The 15,746-nt window shown below is 51.7% G+C and overlaps 3 protein-coding genes across 3 annotated transcripts; 1 reads left to right on the plus strand and 2 right to left on the minus strand.

The window, feature by feature from the left end:
- Window positions 1-4,803: 4,803 nt before the first annotated feature.
- SLS55_003173 (uncharacterized protein) lies at window positions 4,804-5,367 on the plus strand (the record flags this gene model as incomplete). Its single annotated transcript, XM_066774653.1, has 2 exons — window positions 4,804-4,810; window positions 4,883-5,367. The coding sequence occupies 2 exons, from the start codon at window positions 4,804-4,806 to the stop codon at window positions 5,365-5,367; spliced, it is 492 nt and encodes a 163-aa protein (XP_066634772.1).
- A 3,162-nt stretch (window positions 5,368-8,529) lies between these two features.
- SLS55_003174 (uncharacterized protein) lies at window positions 8,530-10,158 on the minus strand (the record flags this gene model as incomplete). The annotated part of the gene is made up of 5 exons (XM_066774654.1): window positions 8,530-8,637; window positions 8,951-9,428; window positions 9,486-9,663; window positions 9,733-9,994; window positions 10,045-10,158. 5 exons carry the CDS (start codon window positions 10,156-10,158, stop codon window positions 8,530-8,532), a joined length of 1,140 nt encoding a protein of 379 aa, XP_066634773.1.
- A 766-nt stretch (window positions 10,159-10,924) lies between these two features.
- Window positions 10,925-13,591, minus strand: SLS55_003175 (uncharacterized protein; the record flags this gene model as incomplete). The annotated part of the gene is made up of 4 exons (XM_066774655.1): window positions 10,925-11,272; window positions 11,331-11,688; window positions 12,864-12,997; window positions 13,049-13,591. 4 exons carry the CDS (start codon window positions 13,589-13,591, stop codon window positions 10,925-10,927), a joined length of 1,383 nt encoding a protein of 460 aa, XP_066634774.1.
- Between the last annotated feature and the right edge of the window lie 2,155 nt (window positions 13,592-15,746).

Raw genomic sequence — 15,746 nt, forward strand, 5'->3', positions numbered from 1 at the left:
GCGACATTCCGGTTTTCCTTACGAATCAGGCGGTGACTCGCTTTCGAGAACATTCAAATGCGTTGCTGGTGCCAGCTATGGCGGGATTGGAATGGGACAATGGGATTGCGACGCGCTTGGTGATGTTTCAAGATTGGCCGCCGGATCCGGGGAGACTAGCTGGCATGGATGATGAGAAAAGAAAGAAAATCAGGTACATTGGCGTTGTGAAGGTTGCCGGGATAGGGCTGAACGAGGGTGACGGGCTAGGCGCTGTGATTCCTTTCATAATCGAACCCGTAGGTCAGCGAGTCTGTTACTCATTACCCATTGCTAACGTCTTCAAGTCTGGACTCTCCGATGTCGATTTGAGAACGGTGGAAGTACCGCTCCAGACATTAACATCACCCGCCCGACCCTCTACTAGAAGGCCCGACGAAGTTCCCGACTCAGAGGACGAGCTCAGCTCTGATGAGATGTATGGCTGGGGCGAAGATGATGAGCTCGCAGCTGAAGGTCTTCTGGTCGATGAAGCAGCCCTTGCAGCGGAACGATCCGATGAAAGATTAGACCAGCCACCACCAAAAAGGACTAAAACTCAAGAATCAGCTCGGACACTCTCCCCCACGCAAGAGTGATGCGGCATCTACAGAACCTGTGGGCTTTCTTCGCACGGCACAGCTCTGCACGGTCAGCAAAGGTGGACTCGGCAGTGCCCAGAGTTGACTTGTTGGCAGCGTTTGGTGTGCATGTTAGTGCTCCAGCCACGCATATCAACCATCGTCTTACCCGGCGATATCCTCCATGACTATCTTTCGATCCCACTTCCTGCTCCACGTTGCACTGTGTCCTCTATTCACATCCTCATTGTCATCATGCATGCTACTAGAGCCGAAATATTTTCGTAGAGCTGGTGCATATTCCTCCGAAGGTTGCCTACATACAACACCGCACCGCTGGACCTCATCAGCAACGTCTCCGGTACACTCAGGTCAGGGCACAGCTACGTGCTCGGCAAGGCTCAGTGCAGGACAGTTGTCATAGGATTCGTGATGGAAAGAGGCTCGCACACGTACTTCAGGTTATTCCCAGGACTTCAACACTTGCCCGATCGGTCTCTATCTACATTCCGTAGAGATCAGCTCAAGGTTCTCTTAGGGGAGGACAACGATACTACCTCGCCGAGTGGCTCTTTCCCCCTTACGCGACCACGCGGCCCAGCCATCGCCCATAAAACCTCCTCGGTGACCGCTAGCAGTTGCGAAACGGGAAGATTTTGGTGGTTGAATATGGGCATAGGTGAGCATTTGGTCGTTGCGATCTTGTGTCCGCACTTGGACTTCAGTTGTCTACAATAGTCACGTACCACATCTCTTGTACATAGAATTTAGAAAAGTAAAATGCGTTGGACTGGGCTCGATGCCGCGCGTTGTCTATCACGGATTCTTCGGACCTGTTTTGGGCCATACGGCGCACTTCCATTGATAGATACAGCCACAAACCAACGGACTGGGTTTCTTTATTCAGGCATTGGGAATCGCCGTCTCCAACGTCCTGACATTTGCTATGAGAAGAAGATCGTCAGTAATACTCCGTACCAGGCATCGCTCTCATCCCGAGAGACGACAATAACGACAAGCGCATGCAGTCACCAGATCCGATAGGTAGCACGCTCATGATACAGAGGAAAAAGAATATCCCGCCGCCATACAGGGTTGCGGTGGCCCGTATCCCACTGACGTGCTGGGTCCGAGTGCGACATCCGCACTTTTAGACAATTTCTCTTGCACGACCGGCACTCATCCACAAACGCAAGCCCATGACCTTGCAAAAACTAAAAATTTTGTTTTAGGTTTGAGCCTTTGTGAAGAAACAGAAGGACTCCAAACCTTCTCCATTCGCGTTAATTTCTGAAGTGCCCTCGGCCTCGGGGCGCTTGCGGCGGGGTCACGCCACGCCAATTTGAGCGTTGGCTTGCTACACTTGCAGCCGTAGTGTACCTTTCTTTCTCACGATCCCAATCTGGTTGTTCTCCAGCCTGCGTAGTCAATGGAAGAATTGCCTTGAAGAGAGCTTGTTCCAGCTTTGAGTACCTGGAATCGGGTATTACCTGCCCATGTCCATCTGCCGAGGTATCTATATCGAGAGAGATGAACTCGTGGTGTAAGTTGATGCTTAACGATCGGTACAGGTTCTCTCCAACCATCTTGACTATCCTCTGCTTGTCGTTCTCAAGCTTCAGCAGTGGGTGCAAAGGGTGGTTGATATTGTCTGCCCCTGCCACAGCTGCTTGGAGAAAATTATCCCAGTGCTTGGTTGCACTTACACGTCTTCTGTCGCCATCCCAGGGAATCGGACCTGGCAGATGCTCCAAAATGTGACGGAAGTACAGATCAGCGGTGATGCACTTGTATCTTTTCAGCCGTTCCTCCAAGTCTTTGATCTTCTGCTCTTTCTTTTCCAATGCATCCAAGAGTGTACAAGACGCTGGATTGATACTTTGGACGTGTGTTCGTAGCACTTGAACCGCTCGCACTGGGCCATCGCGAAGCGCTTGGATCCCGGGGATGCCGAACGTCGACTCTCCGTAAATTGCGATTCGCTTGCCCAGCAGCTCGGTGCGGTTTGCTGCGCTTTTGCCAGGATCATCCATCACGCTGCACCACAGCGCCACCGCCGTCTCAAAGTGTACTCCACCGGGTTTGAGTTCGTCGTAAGTCCCCCACAGCGAATGGAGGAGATCCCTGTAATCATCAAGCTTCAAAGTCTCGCAAAGATACTCGCGCAGACCTTTGATCTGCTCCGTTTTACCTTTCACCACCCTGTTCCGGAAGGACGCGCGGTAGGTGTGGAAGACGTAAACGTTAACGAGATCGGCAAGCACCCCGATCATGGATCTTGGGTCCGGCGACGCGTAGATACGCGTCTGGGGGAAGCCGCGGTAGACTTTGTAGCTTTTTTGTACGAACTCGTCGGCCCAAGGGATGGCTTCCATTCGCCCTTCCAGCGGGGAGATTCCTGCCGTGCACGGCAGGATAAAGTCACAAAAGATCGCCTTCCCGTATTGGGAGTGCGCGTCGATGCGCCAAAAGTCGGGAGTCCACGCGGTGAATGGGTTGTCGGCGGACCGGTCTTCAGAGAGCTTCCAGAAGTCTACACTTGCTTCCTCGGCATCGGTTTTGAACGAGTCGCTTGAGCTTCGACTCAGTTGGTCCTCGCTCGGCTCGTTGATTTGGTGATGTTCATGCGATGGAGCTGGCTCTGTGCCTGTACTGTTCGACATCGGTTTCCAGTCGGAAACTTTCAGTAAGTAGTTTCCACTTTGTTGTATGTATTTTGAAGCAGCAGGAAAAAATATCTGAGGGAATAGAAGGTCTAAAAGAAAAACTTTATTGGGTTGGAAAACCTTAAGTACTTACAGCAGAGCGACATACATATGGCAGACGAAAAAAGATGAACGTGTCTTTCCACTACTCCCTTAAATAACGACGCTTGTTGAACCAAATCATATCGGGATAACCCACAACATTTACGATCGATCACGGTGTCAGAGCTATGCGTGGAGCTGTCGATGCGGCGGAGGCCACAACGGCACACTACAGTTGACACGATGGCCTGTACAACTCACCAGCCACATCCCCACGCAGCTCATACGACTACAGCTCGTAGAAATGCACAGCATTTTCTTTGTTTTTTCGACAATTACTATTAGCTTTGACGAAGTAAGGCTCGGCCCTTCGTCACCCTGCTGCAGTTTCTCCTACGCGACAGGAGGCTATGCAAGCGTACGCAGCGGGGATAGACAGCCGCCGCCACGGAGGGTAAGACACGACAGCAAGATGCAAGGTTGCGCAAGCTGGAATGCATGGCAGGGGAAAACGCTGTGACAATGCGGGGAAGAATGCATCAGTGCTATTGCCGTTCCTGATGACAAGGCTGACATATCTCGTTTGCACGTTTGTCTATTGTCCTGTTGTAGGTCTCGGAAGCGAGAGTTGCCAACGAACCTATCGGGTAGTTTTCTTGCGTCTAAGGTTAACGTGGTGAGCTGAAGATGGTGAGAGGTATAGCGTCGGATCCCCGCACTCCACCCCATGTCCGACTCCTATACGCTGGGGGCGGGGTAGCTTGCAGCAGATATCAGCACGTATCAACGCGGGTACCATGCAGCCGGATCCAGGAACCAGACTTGATGCGCATGAAATATTGCCAAGATGCGCGCATACGTCAGCCGCAGATCTGTTAAGTTGACAACGACATCGGGCTCTTTTGGTTCTATTTCTTAAAATGTCTTCCAGCCTTCTGCCCCCTTATGTGAAACCATCAGGCAGGAGTGTTTGAGTCGGTTCGGGAGGAAAGTAATTCCAGCCCTCTTGAAATTGTGTTTAACCGATGCGCGAGCGGGAGTCAAGAGTGGTGGCTTTCGTGCCGTCCCTGGTTGCTTATGTGCATATAAGCTCCTTACCCGGATCGTGATCAGAGCGACCCTTGCTTTTTCTTCTGCAGTCAGCTCTGTCTTGAACATTGGGACCGGGATTCAAAATACTCTGCCACTGTGTCTGGTCAATCTTGCGTAGCCAAGGGCGCTCTGCGCTGTCCGAGTTCAACGCATTCGGACAACCCGACGGAGAACTTCATATTGCGTATAAGGTTTAAAAGAATTATAAAGTCGACCGCAGCTCCCTCCTCTAAGTGCTGCAGATGCACTTCGTCCGCCATACTCTACCACTCACTCCGCGTCTCATCGTCTCAACATGTCTCTCGGCAAAACGGCATTGAATTGCTTCGTCGGAGCCTGGGGCTTCATCAACTCGTCGCTCGTGTATGCTCCGTCCTTGCTCAACCCCTTTCCACACTCCACAACATAAACCCTATCCCTCGTCTTCCCTTTCAACCACAGCAGCTGACCCCCTCCCCCTCCTCCCAACCACCAGCAACACCACCACCGGCGACCTCATCCCCGGCGACTGGGCCTACCCCGTCCCGTCCGGCATGTCCCTCTACACACCCAACGGCTACTGCGCGCTGCTCGTCACGGCCAACGACACGACCAAGCCGGAGCTGCGGCCCACCTACCTCGACCAGAGCGACCCGTCGTCCGGCACCGACGCCGAGTGGGCGCTGATCGGCAAATACAGCATCGCCGGCGCCGGGCCCTACCACCTGTCCAACGTCACCAGCGGCGGCAACGGGACGGGCGTCGGCCCGCAGGGTACGGTGACGGGAGAGTTCCTGACCGCGACGCTGCCGAGCCGCAAGGGCCCGTTTGAGTTTACGTTCAAGTTCTACGAGGATTGCGGCGTGTGGAATTTGCATCAGAGTACCGGCGTGGACTCGGAGCGCGTGGCGTGGTACGAGAAGTTGCCGGATCAGGATGTGTATGATTAGTGTGTTTGGTGGGGATGGGAGTGGCTATTTGCCCGATGTGTTGGGGGGGGGGGGGGGGGGGGGGGGGGGGGTGGGGTTGGTTTCTTCAAATGGGCTCTGTCTACCGTTTGACAGTTTGATGTTAAAGGGGAAATGCCTGTTACCATTCAAGGGGAGAGAAAAAATTGAACGATCATTCATTGAGGGACTATAAAATCCGAAATTGAACTAATCAAAACGTTGGCCCTTCTTTTTGCAATATAAATACTTCCTTCAGTGGGTGAGTGCAAGCTACCATTGAAAATCGCGCCAGATAAGAAATATCAGACCGCCGCGCAAAGATCCACCCATCGTTCTCTACGTTTCCTCTCCATAAGAGTAGCCACGGACCATTTGCCAATATGCGAGACGCTACCAATGGCCGTCTGTGAGTTGAAGACGTGAGAGCGCCTGATTTATGGTTCTCGAGGCCTTTTTGGATGGAGACGCTGTTTCCAAGCTCGTATTCTCCCCGACCAGCTTTTCGCGTCACTGTCGAGAGGTAGAACAGATGAAGTTGAGGTGCATCTGTCTGCAGGCACGGACTCCGCGGAGGGATGGACCTCAACACCATTTTGATCATTCGATGTAGAATTTCCATCCAACAGCACAGTAGCATCATGGCTGGCTGAAGAATTTTCGAGGACATGGCCATTGCCGGTCGGGAGTGGTATGGCGAGCGGTCCGCTGCTGTCAGGACTCGCGGGTTCAGGCTGTCCATGAAATGCATTCTGCGCACCTGCATCCTCAGCACCTATCGCTGAGTCCTCAAGTGGATCAAGACCAGCGGGTGCTGTCATGTGCCTGGAATGTTGTTTTGAAGATGTATGACCGAAAATAACAGCTCCCTGGCAAGCCTCGGCTGGCAGCTCAGCACACTCTTCAAGCTTTCTCTTATCAGAGAGTTCTTGAATCTTTGAACAGCAGCACTGCTGCCCTGATCTGCCCGGGCATGGTTCAAAAAGGCTTTGTGACGCATACCAGTAGTATCTGGTGGATTTGAGTTGGCCCTGTCCCAGCTGGGTTCTTGCGAGCTTTTGTAGGGTTGTCACCTCAGCAGCCAAGAATGATCTGTCTTCTGGGAGACTGTTGAGTGTCGAACAGAGAGGGAAGCCCGACTGAGGTCGAATGATGTCCTGGAAGTTTTCCCCGATCAAGAGAAGCGCCGGTAGCTCACTCGCAAATAACGGCCAATTTCCGCAGCCTCCCGCTAAGTCCACCTGCTTCGGTAGCTTTTCGTCAGATTCTTCCAGGATGTCCATGTACTCGTACGCGACGATCCTCTTGGGGCCAAAAATTCCAGGAATCCGTTCTAAGACGTTTTGAGAACTCGCCTTGACGTGGCGTTGAGACTCCGCACGAAGAAATGCCATGCCGTCCATGAACTTCCTCGCGTAATCCGCAAAACAAATGCGTACATCTTTCCCATTTTCCAAGTCCAAATCCTCGTAGAAAAGCACACTGCAATTCTCGTTCATTCGACGGCGGACGGAGGCTGGATCGCTTGGGTCGGCTGGTTCGACCTGAGATCTGACGTTGCCGTCCACGAGGGGGAATTTGTCGGTTTTCAGCCCATGTAGTATCAATTGGAGAGCCACGCGCTCGGAATCCGTTAGCCAACTGCGCTTTGCCTTCGTGTCATAGAGTATGACGCTCTGCTTGGATGCATGCTGGCACAATTCTTTATACCTCGTACTTGGTTTGGGAAGTTCTCCACGGAGGTCCTTTCTGCCGAGTTCAAAGGGTATGGTCACTCCAAAAGTCTTGGAAAAGCTGATAGAGACCCCGGTAGGGTTGAGGTATGTACTTGGGACTAACGGCTCCCGTGATAGTGCAATCTTGTCGTAGTCGATCAGGCCCGTGGCTTTTCATCTCGTCAGTGCGCTGGCAGTGGAGAGTCAAGGATGCAGACGTACCAGCACAGTTGATGGCATGTGGAGACCATCCAAGAAATCCTATAGCCGTGTTGAGCGCTTGATCGTCGAACTCATCTCTAGATAGGCGCTTATGGCTCAGAACATCTTCGTATGTCAGCGGTCCATTGTCGTCGTTTTGGAGAAGGTGCCACTGGATGTGATTCTCGGATCCTTCAGATTTCCCCCTCTTCACAGGAATGAACGCGACAGAAGGCCCTTTGAGAATCAGACCGGCACTGTTTCCAACTACAGTGGAAATCTCTCCAAGAGCGGCCATGACCTGAAACGGGATCTGAAGCCCCGCTATCCCTTCTGACCGCCTGGCGATAGGGTATCCTGTTGCGACAACAGAGTTCCCACTAAGGCTTGTCCAACATCCCTTCGGTTCCTTTTCGTCAAATGGAACAACTTTGTATGAAATATGGAAGGAAGGCACATTCTTGTTGTCTGAGATGTCATCTGCCCAAATAGTATCACAGTAGGCGGGGCCAGCTCCAGCAGATGTTCGACAGGCACAGCCTAACCAAGCAAGCTGCTGACTGATAGCAACAAGTGCTACAGAAGGACCCGATGCAGTGACGAGAGCTTTCCCCAGTTCACACGTTACTTCGATAGTAACATTACCATCGGAATGGTGGAAGATTTCGCGACCTTGGGCCTTTGTCAGTCGTGAGCTGTGAATGAGTACGCAAGTATTGCTTACTTTGACCTGTTTTTTTGCGCTCCTGATGAGAAATTGCCTTCTGGATGACAAGCAGAAGAGAGTTACTACTCCACCCCTGAGGGCTCGACTGTATAGGCCATGTTTGGATGAAATATTCATGGATCGTCGTCATTTGTGCATCAAGACAATTACCCGTGATTGTAAGAATGCGCCCCACATCAATATCTTTCTTCAGTCCATATTGGCTTTTGATGAAGCCAAAGATGTCCCAGTCTACCTCCAGGGTCATTGACAGTGGACCTCTTTCTGGAGAAAGACAAGCTGTGACATCTTTCTCGATCGTTTGCATTACATCGAGGCTGTAATGCCTTAACGTGTCTCTGACCTGATCAACCAGCTCTCTGAACGCTGGAATGCTCGTCAAATTGTCGCACACGTCTTGCCGGTCAATGCCAGGGGGGAGGTGTGTCCGCGATGTATCAGCTCCTGGAGTTTTTCCGAGCGGTAGACTGCCGAAAGCTGACGTCCCCTCCAACTCTTTCTCTGCCAGGAAATCTACCCCACTCAGATCAGCAACTTCTGAAGTCTCAAAGCTGTCATTGTGATCTTGCCAAGCATCGATTTTGTCCAGATAGGACGGTGCAAGGCCAGGAGGTCTTTCAAGTCCTCCTTCTACTCTCTGATCGTCGACATCAAAAGACTCAATGCTTTCGAGGCACCCCACTATCTCTCGAGCCTGGGCATGGATGGTTTTGGATACCGTCCTCGTATGTTTAAGCTCAAGCGTGCTGGGCTGTTGCAGCAATACTTTTGCGTATCGCTTTATCTGTGCTTCAAGAAGCCCTCGACAGGTCGCATTGAACTTCTTCGAGATTGAGGGTATGCTGCTGTCTGTGCAAGTTCTCAAATAAAGCAATCGCGAAAATTCAGTAAAGATGTTTGCCCTTTGATCGCCAATCAATGGGACAGAGTCTAGGGACCATACGGACTCGGTTTCCGTCTGGTCCGTTGTGCCGTATTGTCCATCCATAGAGCCTTTCTCAGAGCATTGGAAAGAATCGGCTTCTTGTGTTGACGTCAACGGAGATCTCATGGATGAAATGACGGTGTCTTCAGCAACGCCTTTGGTGAGCTTGTGAGAGGATGGGTTTCTATTTGTATCATCCGCCTTAGAGGGTTGCTTCATCGCGCTGAACTCGGATGAGGATAGGGCCAAGGAGTGCGAAAAGATCGATGGTTGTAAAGTACTTTTCATTTCAGTCGACACATTCTCTTGCTGCACTGGTAGTGTCGGAGCCTTGGAACCGTTTGAGGAAACTTGAAGCGTTTGACTGTTACGGATGTGATACCTCGGAGACGAGGTAGTACCGTGGTATACCGGGTCATCATCTAGATAGTCTGGGATGGAGCCAAGAAGCATTTTCCAGACGTTACCGTCGCAAGGCTCGACGTCTACGATGTCTCTGATGAATTGTCAATATCGTTTCCCATTATTGTGAGTTTGTAATGCCAGTACGTACGAGTAGTGACCCGGTCCCGGTTTAAGGTAATTAAGTCTGGCGCTTGCTGCAGAATCATCCCCGAACGTGATGAACTGAATACCAAAACCACCATTCTTTTCGATACTAGTGTCTTTCAGCCCCCTGACAAAGTCATGCAATACGCCTTCTACCGCATTTTGCGACGGCCCAAGGTCGTCTGTGAAAATGTAGCATGTCTTTGGCTTTGAAGAAGCTTTGTGTTGCGCGATATTTTTGTGAGGCCCACTCGCATGTTGTGACTGGATGTATCTAGCTAGGATCATCTTCATCGGTTGTGCAAGGTCTGGGTCTCCACTGTACGATATTGCCGCGATGTGTTCGATGATCTTGTCATAGCTTTTGTTCTGCAATGCGTCGCTGGAGCCGGTGAAGTAGACATCAATGCCATCTTCGTCAGAATTTTTGAGTATCCAGGCGAATAGGCCCATGATGCTTGCGATCTCACTACGATAACGCTCCATCGATGATGAATTATGAATCAGGAGCACCTTTTTACACAATCAATACCAAATCGTGTACCCAAGTAATACCGACTTACCTTGTCTCGACCTCGAAGTTGATCCATGAGATCCTGCCTATCGCCAAGTGGTGAGCTCTTCCTGAGAACTGGCGATTTCGTTCTCTCAGCCTCTCTCCAACGAACCGCGGCCATTGGAGATAGGTAGGGTAGTCTTTCCGACTATATAACTGTCAGTGCTATAGTGGGGCCCGTCTTAAGACCGCACCAGACTCACCACGTTGTTTCTTCGTCGTGAAAGGCAGCGGTTCAGTCTGTCAAACACCTGTAACGCATTCAGACGTGAGGATTCTGGTGTTAGCATATCAGGGATGACGTCCAGAAAAGGCTTCGTGACTGTGTCATTGATTCGTAGGCTGAACTTCAAGTCCGTGAGTGTGTCCAAGACACAGGGAAGGACATTTGTGCCGTCGTGGAAGCAATCCAAATCTTGGAAGCTAGGAATACCGCTCGTGGCTTGTTGACGCAGGTTTCGATACTGTTGGAGCCCATCATGTCCACGGGCAACCCAAACGGCAGCCTCGCTGAAGATGCAGCCATAGGACCAGATGTCGACGCTGGGGCGGACACTCAGCGGAATGCTGTGGGTGTGCTCGTTACCTCGATAGTATTCTGGAGCTCCTGTAAAATAACTTAGTACTTTTCCTGCAGATGTAGAGCATGTGCCTTTACGTACTATAAGTGCGTGTTTCGTGGCTGTCTTTATCAGGCAGAGGGATGCCTGATGGAGCCATCGTCTTGAAGTGACTTTGCCCCAGGTCTCCAAGCTTGAATTGGTAGGCATACTTGCAGTTAGAGTCACTACTAACTACAAGGATGTTGGCTGGCTTGATGTCGTGGTGCGATCTGCAAGAGTATGCACGTCAGAACTGCATGTCGCGGTGGTGGTGCGTTCATTCTCTCACCCTTGTTGAATCGGCGACTCATCGCCTTCACGCTCGATCTCACCATGGATAGCGACCAACGCTTTGGAAATGCCAGATAGGCCAGACCAGAAGCTGGATATGTCATCCGATTGCCATGGAGCGCTAACGTTATGGAAGTAATCCTCCAGCGTGCCTTGATCGGCGTATTCCAGGAGAAGGTTGTAGGTGTCACCATGGATGAAACTTCCAAAGAAGCCAATGAGACCGGGCGTGCACTGTCCATTACGCATTAGCGTGCAAAATGCATTGCACTCCCTGTGGAAGTTCCGTTTGGCGTTTTCCGGGCGATAGGTCTTCAGTGCGAAAGCCCTCCCCGGTCGGTTCTGCAAAGGTTCACCAAGTCAGCCACGAAGAATGTTCCATTTAGACGGATTACCTTACCGCGCTCCAGCTAGGCGGTAACTGGTAATGTGCCTCATGCAGAACGACTTTGCGAACCACTGCGCTATGTCCCTCTCCGCCTTTAATGTCCTCGATCTTCAGAATCGGTAGTATGTGCTGCGGGGACAGACAGAGATGCGTCCGGTAAGGTTCGAAGAATACGGCATTGAACATCCACTGAGCATCGCGAAACTGCTCAAGTAGCGATTCGGTGGACTGAGGGAAGTCTGCCGGCTGTGCCTGGAAGGGTAGCTTCGAGTCGTTCAAGCTCTCGTGTGGGATGAAGTTCTCTATGAACTGGCCTTTACCGATGCTGAGAAGAATGCAGAAGACTTTGCGGTATTTATTGAGGATAAGGCTTCGGCTTGCATGCACATGCGCCGCGTCCACGGACAATGCGCTCAAGATCTTTTCGATTTTGATTTCGCCGAAGACCTCTCCAATGTTCGCATTCGATATGAAAGGTTGATCAACGGCGGTCGAAGGGCCACGAGTCCCCAATTCCTGCTTTCGCTTGAACCAAAACAAAAATTCTTGGATTGGAGGTCGATTTTCGTGCTGTGTTTGCGCCATTTCGTCCAGCAGCGCTATCACAGCCTGCAGGTAAGCGGGTAGAGACCAGAGCGGTGTTGCATGGCAAATGAGGAGGTCTGATCAGTGCAGAACAGCGTGTTCGTGCATGATCTGAGACCAGGAGGTTGATGGCGGCGGCAGAGGCGGGGCAGGAGACGGCGGGGGAGGCCGCGGGGGAGGCTGCGGACTTATCAGGTGCTGGCATGCATGTCAGCTTCGCTCGCCAACATGCATCTGGGCGCAGAACGCGCGTGGCGCCCCGGAAGTACCCAAGGCAGACTTCACCGAGGCTAGCGCGCCGCTGCTCCTTCAAGGCTCTTACTGGCCTCGCTGAGCTCTCGGTCTCGTACTGCCGGTTACACAGGCGGCTAATTTGCCACTTCGTCCAGCAGTCCCAGGGCAACCCGCTCGAGTGACAAGAAGCATGGACAGCTGATGAACGAGTAGGCAGCTGGACTAAGTTGACGCTTGACTGCCGTCCAGGTAGCGTATTTGCCGGGGTGAAACCCCGCCTCTACACGAAGTAGTTGCTTCGCAGAGCTGGCTTGTCGCATGATCAAGGCGTTGGCTACCCATGGATATCGATGGCTTGGATGTGGTTGAAGAAAAGCATTACACAACCAGGTTTTAAGCATGCGGAAGCTAGCGGCTAGTCGTCTAAGCACTTAGTGTGGTCCCTGAATTGACGGATTTGCAATTGCCCAAGCTCTGAGAAAGTGTACTGAGCATATACATCACTTAGTCGCACCTCGCTCTGGCCGTATTGATGACACTGTTTAGGAACAGAAACCTATCAGCGGGGAAGTTAAAGTTCTTTTATTGTGTCTACTGCAACCAATACTCCCGTGCGCTCTTTGCTAGGGCCCGCATCTGACCGCACTCGTGGGAGTCTGTGATTCAAGATCCACGGGCCGGTTCAGGGCTCTATCTTTACGTCTCAAAACTCGAGCCACCACGTACCACGCCAAGAACGTCAGCAGCATTAAAGGGATAGTGATGGACATGAAAAACTGCAAAGCCCCAAGTGAAACAGTTTTCCTCAGCTCTTCTGACGATTCCGCCTGCCATCGGATGATGTCTGTGCTCATGAGGGTCTGGTTGGTCTCATCAGCAAAGTGTCTTTGGCGTGAAGCCATCAAACGCACCGATATGAAGGTTCCGGGCAGGAAGAAGAGCGTCACCAAAGTGATGATTCTCATCGAAACCGTCTCGTGCTTGGTCTTTCGCGCAATGTCATGCATATCCTCCGTCATGGCTCTCATGTCTTCTGCCGAGATCTGGGCTTTTTCAGAAAGAAATCTGGATGCCTGCATGTTTTGATACTCCAAGATACCGAACAGGAGGGTTTTCCTCTCCGACAGACGTCGAATGATAGATTTGGCCCGCGACAGCTGCATGCGCATGTCGCTCCTGACTGCCTGAACCCGAGTCTCCAATCTCTCGAAATCCGGCCTGCACTTGAGCTTCATTCCTTCGGGGCAGTCAGCCGAGCTGAAGACGGACTTGTAGAATTCGACCAGCTGGCTTAGGATGTTCAAGTTGGCATCGATAACAAGCATGGCTTCATTGGTCTTGTCCTCCAGAAATTGGTTTTCTTGGAGATCGTCAATGCGGAATCCCTTCTCTTCAGCATCCACAAAAGAGCTCGAAGTAGGTGCCGATGAGCTCGCTTGGATTTCTGCATCCATGGCGCAATTTGTGCGAACTGGGGGGAGACGATGCAGCGATGCGAGAGGTTTCTCGGACGTAGCACTCCAAATCGACGAAAACGTCGACTTCCTCGTTGGTGGGTCTCGAGTGCTCGTGGGCGACGATGCTTCAGAATACCGCGGTCGCGGCACTGGCTTCTGAAGGACTGGCCTTGTCAATTTCTGCGCTTGTTCTTCCAGGTAGTCGATATACCAGCGCCAATTCTCGCCAACCCAATCCACAAAGATAATGTGAGTGAGGATCGTCGCAGAGAATGCATGACTGTTGGTATCAAATCTTGCCATTTCAGGATATCCCTTGGCAGCCGTTGCCGATCGAACCCGCTGCTCGATAAGTTTGTTGGCCTTCGTCACGATCCATGTCGCGCGCCCTGAGGAGAAGTCAAACGAGTGGTGGACTGCTGTCTGCCGGGGTGCCCATGGCCACTCGTCGGCTGACTGCTCTACCGACCTCAAGTTGAAGCATAAAGAAAGATCTTTTCCGGAGCGCCCTAATTCATCGATCATGCACCCTCTCGACGTGTCCGAGATCCGGAGCTCCTGTCGGAATCCAGTGAACGGGAATTCCTTCTCATAGTGTCTGTTGCCGAAGGTCACAAGGAAGTCGAGGTAGCTTGGCATCACTTGGTGCCACGAGAACAAGAGCTGGGCCATTTTTTGAGTGAAGTTTAAAGCCGCTCGTGAGTTGGGTGCAGTGATGAATCTGTTCAGTCAGACAATTGATCCTGATTGTAACAAAAATTGCCTTACACGAAGCGGCACAATGGATCCGCATGCTTTCCTTGTAATATCTCCCTGAGATCACATAGACTCTTCACTGAGCTGTCGTAGAAGCCTGGATACGTATCGTTAACAATGCCGCTATTGGTTGGTGAGATGTTACTTGGAGGCTGACCATCTATTTGTTTGTCACAATCCCGAATCCGCAGATGACAAAATCGGCTGTCTTCGGAACAGAACAGATTTTCTCTGTTCATCTCCAACGCCTTGACGTAGGCGTCTGTGTTGAAAGGTAGCCCATGGGTAGAGAGCAAGTTGGCTGGATAGTCTTCAAATCTCCGGATAGAGTCGTTAAATCGCTGAACAAGGCTTGAATCCATGATTGTGCAACGATGGTAGACTGCATCTTCACTTGCAAGCCAAAGTTACTCTTTCCAACGCTTCATATTCATTTGCACTGCCACAAACAAAGTCCGAATTCTGCCTCGATACAAGGCCGGATTCTGCCTCCAGGCAGACACGGGTCCAACCTCGTGAGACGGTATGATAAGCATTCTCCGCTCCGTCCTGAGGGCTTTTACCAATCAGGACGCGCACAGATACAGTGCGTCCACATGAGTTGCTACCCGAGGTAACACAAAATGCGTCCTCATGCAACCACGGCATGGTTATACGCTCAACTAATCGGACGTATCACAGTCGCGGGCCCCATTGATCCCGCCCTCTCGCTCAGCCTGCTGTCTCATCAGAGCGCATAGCCTCCCGATGGCCTGACGAGAACTCACATCTGTCAAGAGCCGCGGAACCATGAAGTTGAATGCGTCGTTGCGATACTACACTTGGTGAGTACTTGTTCAGATTGGGGAAATTGCGGGGATTGTTAACCTGGATTTCAAACTTTTGCGGTGCGTGGCCTTTGAATGTGTTTTGCAGGTATTCCTGCAACTTGTCTCGGCGCAGGCGATAAGCGGAGCACGTGTCTTGCACCCAGCGGGAGGTGTCCATTATGATGTGGGCTTTTTCGTGGCTGATCCGAGTGACGGTATGAGCAGACCGGTCAAAGGCAGTGCAAGGCCGGAAGGACGTGGCAGAGCAGAAGCCTGATCGTTCAAGCGATCGGGGCCAGCCTGATGGCGCGCGGCCTTAAGAAAGCCCACGGTGTATGAGGCTGAGATAGTATGACCGCAGCCTTTTTACTGCATCCAACCGAAATCCGCCCCGTAACCATGCAGGGGATATATAGAAGATCACAATTGGCCACGGCTTGCAGCATACTTGCTGCTTTGCTTCAAATTAAATGCGGTCACGCGCCTGCTGTTAAGCCCGACACAAGGCTGAGGCTCAAGTGCAAAAGTGGGGATGGCGTGAGAGTCTTCTAAACATACAGTGCACGTGTGGTATGTAGGGAGTGAGG

The sequence above is a fragment of the Diplodia seriata genome (assembly GCF_021436955.1).
Source record: "Diplodia seriata strain FDS-637 chromosome Unknown scaffold_3, whole genome shotgun sequence".
Taxonomy (NCBI): domain Eukaryota; kingdom Fungi; phylum Ascomycota; class Dothideomycetes; order Botryosphaeriales; family Botryosphaeriaceae; genus Diplodia; species Diplodia seriata.